Here is a 7770-nt window from a genome sequence, read left to right as displayed (position 1 = left end):
GTAGACCACACAAATTTTGGCTTTTCAACTCTGACTTTTACTTCTTCCTAATGACAATCCATGGGTAAAGAAATCTCATGAAAATACATACAAAAGTCCTGTTTTTATTAGACTACACCCGATCCGAGTTACTTAAAATAATACTTTCTTTTAAAAGAACAAGTTTCCATATTATTACAGCTTCTTTAAGAATAATAAAATAAAGAGTCCAACAGAACACAGGAGGAGAAAAACATTTACATTTATAAACATGTTTGCAGACAAGGACCAGTTAAAACGAATACAATCCAACTTACCAACACGAACGATAAGGTTGTACGATACGGTAATGAACGCTTCGTTTGTTTAGAACGAAAGTGAAAGAATTCTAATGGACATACCGAATAAAGAACATCTCAAACTTTTTCTGGGTTCAACGACGCATCCTCCATCCTCCTAATTCTGTCTTGATAATGGACCTTTACTACTAAATATTCTGTAAAAGTCTAATACGCATTCTAAAGAATTTTTTATGGCTATTGGAAACGTTACTCCGAAGTCCTTTCTTCTACACCACGCTCACCATTTAACAAGCTTGTAGATAAAAAAATCATAAAACATCAAAACATATCATCCATCAATATCCAAGTTGACAGATGGAGTACAAAGTTTAAGAAGAGAAGAAGAAAAAATCGTTTACAATATTTCTTAAAAATATATATGTTTGAGTAATGAGATGTGGTAAGCTGATAAGTCAATTATCGACGGAGGAAATTTTCAACAAATATTTTTTAGGTCGCTGGCCTCGCCCGATCAACTTGTTCGTCTGTGTCGTCGTCGTCGTCAACTTTTTTGAAAGACTTTTGACATGTTTAGTCCCAAAAAGAAGACGTTCCGACTTTTCCTCCGTATCGTCTACTTCGTCTAACAGTCACTCACTTTTGAGATTTTTGAACTTTGTGAAATTTCCAAGAGAAATGTTAATAAATCATGTAACCTTCCATTATAGAACAACAGATGATGACTACGTTACGTTAACGGTCATTGTCTTTGCCTTTTTGAAATGTGCATGCAAATCCGTCGTGGTTTACAGATGAAGACAGCAGATGAGGATTTTCTTGGTTGGTTAACGGCCTATTTAATTTCTACACGGTTTCTTTCTGCATATGTGATTTTTGGAGTGGAAGCCAAATTTAACTGCAAAGATTAATTAATAGATGCAACAGGAGGGAATGGAAGCAATACTAGCTAAAAATAATAATTAAAGAAATCCAGACATAAAGGAGTTTTAGAATGCTCATAATATTTTATGCCATCTGCTCCGCATGCATTGACTGACAAAAAATGTCTAGCAATTATTACCTTTAATGTTACAAAGTCAAAAATTGTGAGAATTTCGTAATTATTATTAAATTTGGGATTAAAGTACACGTCTCATTTTAGCAATTCAGCCGGGCGTCTATGTTGTATGTGTACAAGTGACAGCTCACCACCACCGAGATCCACATCCGTGGGAACTTTCTTCATTTCCCGATAGACTATGTTATGTTATGTCATTTATACAACAACATATTTCACAATTTATTAATAAATTAAACACAAAATAAATAAACATTTATAATTAATCTAGCCCAGATTATTAACAGTTTCGTAAGTGCAGTTATTTTTTATTGGAGAAAGTTTTGATTAAATATTATTTGTTAATATTGCTTAATATGAGAAACTTTTGTAATTGTGGATTGGTTTGTATTTAAAGGAGCAATATGTTGTTAAGAAGAGGAGGGGTGTCCTTATCTGTCAGTTGTAGCCTTATCTTGGCCACGTTACTCTTTTCTCCAGCCTGGACGAAGAACGATGTAGTGGAGAAAGTGTCGGACAACGAATTTCTTAACCTTATCCAGACAGAGAAGCATGTCGTAACGATTTTTAGTAAGTCTTAAGTAAAACTTTTATACAAATTTGTGTACGGAAATTAATTATCCTATCTCAAGGTAAACCAAATTGTCCTAAATGTGATGAATTTGAGCACGAATTGGCCGCTATCCGAGAAACACTGGTTGATTCATTGGACGCTTCAATTGTGAAAGTAGTGTCAAGTCCATTGGCCAAGCTGTACAGCCCGACACTCGAACCTGCCATTGTCTTTTTCCGACATGGGTCACCCATGTTGTATCACGGTATATGAATTACTAATTTTATTTAAGAAGCAACAAGAAGCTGCAATAGTGTATCCATGTTCAAATTGCGTAATTGTTTTACAGGGGCAGCCAACGAGGAGGAAATTCTTCACAAGCTGAACAGGTGTCCTGAACCGGCCGTGAAATCGTTGAACGATGAGACTTTTGAGCATTTGACGCAAGCTGCTACAGGGGCAACGACAGGAGATTGGTTAATAATGTTTGAGAAACGGACCTGTGTCAAAAGTCAACGTCTTCAGGCCGTTGTTGAAGCGGTAGCGTGTGAACTTAAGGTTAAAATGAATGTGGCTCGTGTAGACAAGTCGAACGATGGGGGTGCGACTGGGAGGAGATTTGGGGTCATGGACACTCCAACATTTATTTTGTAAGTATTCGGGTTAAGATATTTCGAAACTGGGTAATTTATGGTCTGTTTAAACTTATTCATAAGGTTCCGTCACGGAAAAATGTACCGTTATGAACTGGACACGATATCAATCTCAAATCTTATCGACTTTGCGACTGACTTTTATAGAAATTCTAAAGCAGAAAATGTGCCTACGCCAAAATCGCCTTTGTGAGAACAACATTCATAATTAATTTTATTCATGTGAAAAATAAACGTTGCAAATATTTTGTTTGTTTCCTTGCAGTGACGACTTCACGGAAATGATTGTAGAGAAAATGCATGAAAATCCCCAAATTGTTAAATTAGGTTCCATCGGACTCTCAATTCTCATAATTTTGGCAATCTTTGTCACATTGTCTGGAAAAGCTAAGACTGTGGCGAAATCAAATCAAGACAAGAAAGATAGCAAAAAGAAAACATGAGAGGAATATTATAAGGGGCCGAAAAATTCTTGCAATAATTAATTAAAACCCCGTGCCTCACCCACATTCCACCGTGAAATACTTTATAAAAATACCAAATCTTTAATTCCAAATAACAAGTGATACATGATAATTACATCACATTAATACAATTTACACTTTAACGTTTGTCACTTTGCCGTTAAATTGAATCTTGGTCTCAATCAATAAGAGAATGTAAAAATTTGTAATCTATGTATTCTAAAGTCTGAAAGAATAAACTCTAAACTATAATTTATAGTATTAAGAACTTTAAAAAATTAACAACTCGCTAATCATCATCCTCGTCCCTCGGCTTTCCACTAAATTCGACGGCTGCAGCTAAATTGTCCTGATTAGTCTTTAATCTGTCCAAAATGAGTTCGGCAATTGCTTTTTGTGTTCTTCTCTCTAATTTTGTCAATTTAGGAGCAACGTCTCGCTTGAGGTCCCAGTCCGGTTTTCTAGGCGCCAGGCTCGTCAAGTCCTAATTTTATTAGTTCTTATTATATAATATTTTGTTATTTTTATAACGCTCATGATATCTTACCACATCATCCACTACTGGTTTGACGACGGCATGTTGCAAGGTGTCCGCAATTTGTTCTTCGATATCAACAACTTTAGCTTTGGGGACTGCAATTTCTTGAAATTTGTCAAAGGCAGGGTTATAACTTCTGAATATTGGTCTAAATCGAAATACAAACTTTCTTTACTTCTAAACTTTATAATGAGATTTGATTTTATTTCAAATTTTAACTGACTTTGGCAGGACTGTTGTCGAGTCTCCCTTTTTCTCCTCTTTGTCTCCACCACCTCCCATTAACTTCTGTTTGAGGGCTCTAAGCCGTTCCTTCCGTCGCCGAGCACCATCCTCCAAAGCGCCAACGTTCTCGTCTTGTTCTTCCTCCGCTGGTACGACGGGGGGCGGCCCTGATGATGTAGCTGCGACAAAGTCTTCTTCCATCTCAATATCCATTTCTTCGGTCATCGTCATCCCCCGACTGTCAACGGCTTTTAATTTATAAGGTTATCCTTTTAGTTGATCAACCCTATAAATTATGTACAGCTAAACGTTAGACGACATCATAATTGTTCCATTAAATTTCTTAATTAATTACAGTTGAGCACTTTAACTGCGTACTTCATAACTGACAATTTCTGTTATTTTGTACTTACCGTCTGCTATAAACACACCGGTTGAATTGCTTAGTATTTCACGTACGTATATATAATTTATTAGATTATTTGCTGCATGAACAATTAATTATGCTCCTAGAACTTCACAATTTTCGCGAATTTGAGCGATTTTTGATCTGCTTGTTTGCAACTTGCGAGCGGAACATGGATTGAGAAAAATTTACAGAAAGTGCCAACTCTGGTAGTGAAAAAGTCTCATCTCAAGTTATGTACATGTGTACATAATTTTGTGTACAATGGACATAAAATTATGTACATAATGTACATTGCATTGCATGTTTTAGGCATAGCAAATGTACATATGTACATTTGCTTAAATAAATAAAGATCGTCTTGACTTGCCATTCTAATTGAGATTCTCATGAAATTCTGAAATGAAAAAATTTTAAAAATCTACTCTGATTGACGTATTGAATTATATGTAATTTAAAGATTATACAACTTATACATAAATGTGTAATTTAATTAATAAAGCAATCTGATAATATTTTTATTCCCGCAATCATTAACATTAATTAATCATTGACAGAATTAAAAATATCAGCCAAGAAGCTGCTAAAAATAATTGGATCGATAGGCATTGAATTGGCTAGGTCATCATTCCATGAGAAAAACGCACAAACATTTTACCTAGCTTTTTTTCAAAGTTAATTGAATTGTTCACAGTAAGACAAATTCTTACATATATGCAGATAAGTAAATAATTGACCATGGTCAATTTCTGCAAGTTCGTATCACTTTTTTCATTACCAGCAGCGTCCATCGTTATATTTATCTACCCCCAACAAATGCACTGTAAAGCTCGTTTACATGGCTGTGCCCTTTGCCAATTAATAAAGTGGTATTCTCACATATTCGTCCAAGTGCTAATGCACATTATCAGTGTCACGCAACAAAGATATACGATTTTGCACAGCCTTACATTGGTAGGTGGCAAATCAAAAGCCTCTCATGCTTCACCCTCAGAAACTGCATATTAAATAATTCGTATGGTATTACAGCGACTCGATGCCAAGCTTAATGATCGTACAGACCTGTACCAATTGCTAAATCTCTGACTCATACAATTAAAACCAAGCTGAGATTTACAGCAGAGTGGTTTCCAGTTCATTCAGTCTCAGCTTGTCTTCTTATGCAAGGGACAGCACTTTGACCGATAGAGATATCATCCACCATACGATTACACTGCTGTCCTGACTCCAATTGCATAAAAGACCATTCGATATTCATGTGCAAGGGTTGTTTGTCGTGTATTTATTTACGTCGGTCAAGAAGAGTTGCTCTTGGTGCAAAAATTGGTCGTAATATATTATTGAATACTATCGGTGATAAAGAAAGTGGATCAACTTCTTTTTTCTGCAGAGGCGACAGACGAGTAATGCACTATTCATTTCCTGTGTGACTTTTGCCTTGTAGTTCTTCTTCGACTATATGCAGTTTCAAAGTTCATGCAAGTGCAGCAAGTTGGGCGAATGTGAGGCTGTGACAGCTTAAAAATTTAATCGTGTTGTTATTACATAAAATTATATCACTTGGGAAGATTTAAGGTTTGCTATTTTAAAATGTTGTCCAACATTGATTCGCAAGATATGCGAATTGTAAGGCTGAGAAATAAAGCCAAGCTAGAAATCGGCGAAACTAACGAGGACCTTATTCCGGAAAGAATTCAAGAATTGAAGGAACTTATAAAGGAGGAAGGTGTGCACATGATAATTTAAAAACGAAAAATGTTTTTTTTAGCGGTGCTAATTTTTATATTTCCATTTTCTTCTTATGTAATTATCTATTAGGTGGTGATAAGTTCCATATGCATCCTTCAAGATATGACGACTTTTACTTGAAGTGTCTCCGGGCTAGGAAATATGATGTGGACAGGGCTGCTAAACTTGTAAGATTTTGTGCGTGCTTAATTGGATAATTAGATGAGGCTGTAAAATCGTAATTTTTTCATGAGATGAGGGACACGTGTAAAAATTGCGTTGTAGCATAGCAGGAAAAATAAGTTGCTTTTGGCTCAATCAATCCAGTTAGTCCATGCGTGGATTAAATTTTTGCTTTACTTTAACCTTTGATACCAAAGTGGATCGGACGGAGTGTGGTTTCGTGATAAACTTGTTCTAAAGGTTGACTTGCTAAACCTATTAACCTGAATTATGAACCAGTGTTTGTATCTATGTATGTATCTTTGCTGAGAAGTGACGCAAATTATGCGTCTAGCCTACATAATCTGTAATATTTTCCATCCGCAATTTTCCTCAATTCATAAGATAACCCCAATGATATAAAAGCCTAGGTACAGCTACCGAGTGATATATTTTATAATGACGTTGTACTAATATTGTTGTGATTCTGTTGAAAATTAATAGTACAAGAAATACTGCAATTTGCGCACCAATACGCTACACATGGTACCGAAATTGCTGCCATCATGTCATGCTCATCTTTACCATGATAAGCTTTGCTCCATCCTAAAATTCAGGGACAATCGAGGAAGACATGTTTTCATTGTGAGAGTTGGTAGGTGCTTATTTACATATTGTACAAAAGACTGCAGAATAGCGAATTTAATGACCTACTTGAATTTTGTTATCAAGAAAAATGGGATGCAAAAGAGACCACTTTTGACGACTTCTTATCCACTTTGTTTCTCCTACTGGACGAGATCATCATCTCAATCGATACTCAACTCCATGGCGTTACTGTCATCGGGGACCTCAAAGGACTTGGCCTGAGTCATGTGAGGCTTGTCTCACCAAATACTTTGAGAACTGCGGCTGGTGTACTGCAGGTAAATATTGTTCCATAAAATGTAACATCTTTAATTCCGAGATGTTTAATAACGTTTAAAAAAATCTATAGGATTCTTATCCAGCAAGATTTAAAGAATTTCACGCAATCAACAACCCATTCGTATTCAATATGATTTGGGCTCTTGGAAAACCATTTCTCAAAGACAAGATTAGAAAACGGGTAAAACGCCACTTTACGTAATTGGCAAAATATTAATTAAATTAGGATATTGATCATCATTTGCAGATGTACTTTCACGGAGGAGATTTTGCATCTCTTCACCGGAGCTTGTCAATTGACGCTAAATTGCTCCCAGATTTCTTGGGGGGTTCAGTTCCAGAAAAAGAGTATGCAGACCTCAACATTATTAACAGTTTATTAAAGAAGGATGACCACTTTAAAGGTGTGTATACATATGCTTATCATCAAAAATGATAATCACCATTCACAATATATCTATGTGCGTTTTATGATCCGCAGACTTTTTCAAGTATGGATACACTGCAAGGACATGAACTGGTCTAGAATATAAATACTTTAATTTATTAGAAAATCCAGTCTGCGACCGGTTTAATTGTGAAGGAAGGTTTCTGTAATTTAATGTGATATTGTTCAAGGGTGTGGGATATTGTTGAATGGGTGGAATATATAAATAACCTATTAAATATCTGTTACATAATGAGAGCTTCTAAATAAGTCAATAAGTAAAATAAATAAATGTCATGTTGGCATAAAGTTAAATACATGTTTAATAAATAATCGGACAGTCAACAGT

The 7770-nt window shown here is 35.6% G+C and overlaps 3 protein-coding genes across 3 annotated transcripts; 2 read left to right on the top strand and 1 right to left on the bottom strand.

Moving 5' to 3' along the window:
- Nucleotides 1–1468: 1468 nt before the first annotated feature.
- LOC110862539 (thioredoxin domain-containing protein) lies at nt 1469–3260 on the top strand. The gene is made up of 6 exons (XM_022111749.2): nt 1469–1629; nt 1736–1908; nt 1971–2156; nt 2241–2541; nt 2608–2733; nt 2810–3260. The coding sequence occupies exons 2-6, from the start codon at nt 1743–1745 to the stop codon at nt 2985–2987; spliced, it is 957 nt and encodes a 318-aa protein (XP_021967441.1). The 5' UTR covers nt 1469–1629; nt 1736–1742; the 3' UTR covers nt 2988–3260.
- On the bottom strand, nt 3067–4372 carry LOC110862540 (coiled-coil domain-containing protein 12). Its single transcript, XM_022111750.2, has 4 exons — nt 4185–4372; nt 3770–4057; nt 3556–3694; nt 3067–3492 (listed from the first exon to the last, which is right to left on the bottom strand). Exons 2-4 carry the CDS (start codon nt 4000–4002, stop codon nt 3298–3300), a joined length of 567 nt encoding a protein of 188 aa, XP_021967442.1. The 5' UTR covers nt 4003–4057; nt 4185–4372; the 3' UTR covers nt 3067–3297.
- A 956-nt stretch (nt 4373–5328) lies between these two features.
- Nucleotides 5329–7736, top strand: LOC110862543 (retinaldehyde-binding protein 1). Its single transcript, XM_022111752.2, has 7 exons — nt 5329–5903; nt 5996–6093; nt 6572–6722; nt 6800–6993; nt 7065–7175; nt 7242–7398; nt 7476–7736. The coding sequence occupies exons 1-7, from the start codon at nt 5768–5770 to the stop codon at nt 7508–7510; spliced, it is 882 nt and encodes a 293-aa protein (XP_021967444.1). The 5' UTR covers nt 5329–5767; the 3' UTR covers nt 7511–7736.
- The last annotated feature ends 34 nt before the right edge of the window (nt 7737–7770 follow it).

This window comes from Folsomia candida, unplaced genomic scaffold (assembly GCF_002217175.1).
Source record: "Folsomia candida strain VU population unplaced genomic scaffold, ASM221717v1 Fcan01_Sc060, whole genome shotgun sequence".
Taxonomy (NCBI): Eukaryota; Metazoa; Arthropoda; class Collembola; order Entomobryomorpha; family Isotomidae; genus Folsomia; species Folsomia candida.
The sequence above is the reverse complement of the archived record's forward strand: the minus strand, read 5'-3'. Positions and strand labels throughout refer to the sequence as shown.

Excerpts from the sequence above, each read along its gene's own strand:
- LOC110862540 (XM_022111750.2), bottom strand. The coding sequence starts at position 4,002 with ATGACGATGACCGAAGAAATGGATATTGAGATGGAAGAAGACTTTGTC. Across the intron at positions 3,695-3,769 it reads TCGACAACAGTCCTGCCAAA|ACCAATATTCAGAAGTTATA; the intron begins GTCAGTTAAAAT and ends ATTTCGATTTAG. Across the intron at positions 3,493-3,555 it reads AACCAGTAGTGGATGATGTG|GACTTGACGAGCCTGGCGCC; the intron begins GTAAGATATCAT and ends TAATAAAATTAG.
- LOC110862543 (XM_022111752.2), top strand. The coding sequence starts at position 5,768 with ATGTTGTCCAACATTGATTCGCAAGATATGCGAATTGTAAGGCTGAGA. Across the intron at positions 5,904-5,995 it reads GGAACTTATAAAGGAGGAAG|GTGGTGATAAGTTCCATATG; the intron begins GTGTGCACATGA and ends ATTATCTATTAG. Across the intron at positions 7,399-7,475 it reads GAAGGATGACCACTTTAAAG|ACTTTTTCAAGTATGGATAC; the intron begins GTGTGTATACAT and ends TATGATCCGCAG.
- LOC110862539 (XM_022111749.2), top strand. The coding sequence starts at position 1,743 with ATGTTGTTAAGAAGAGGAGGGGTGTCCTTATCTGTCAGTTGTAGCCTT. Across the intron at positions 1,909-1,970 it reads GCATGTCGTAACGATTTTTA|GTAAACCAAATTGTCCTAAA; the intron begins GTAAGTCTTAAG and ends TCCTATCTCAAG. Across the intron at positions 2,734-2,809 it reads CCTACGCCAAAATCGCCTTT|TGACGACTTCACGGAAATGA; the intron begins GTGAGAACAACA and ends GTTTCCTTGCAG.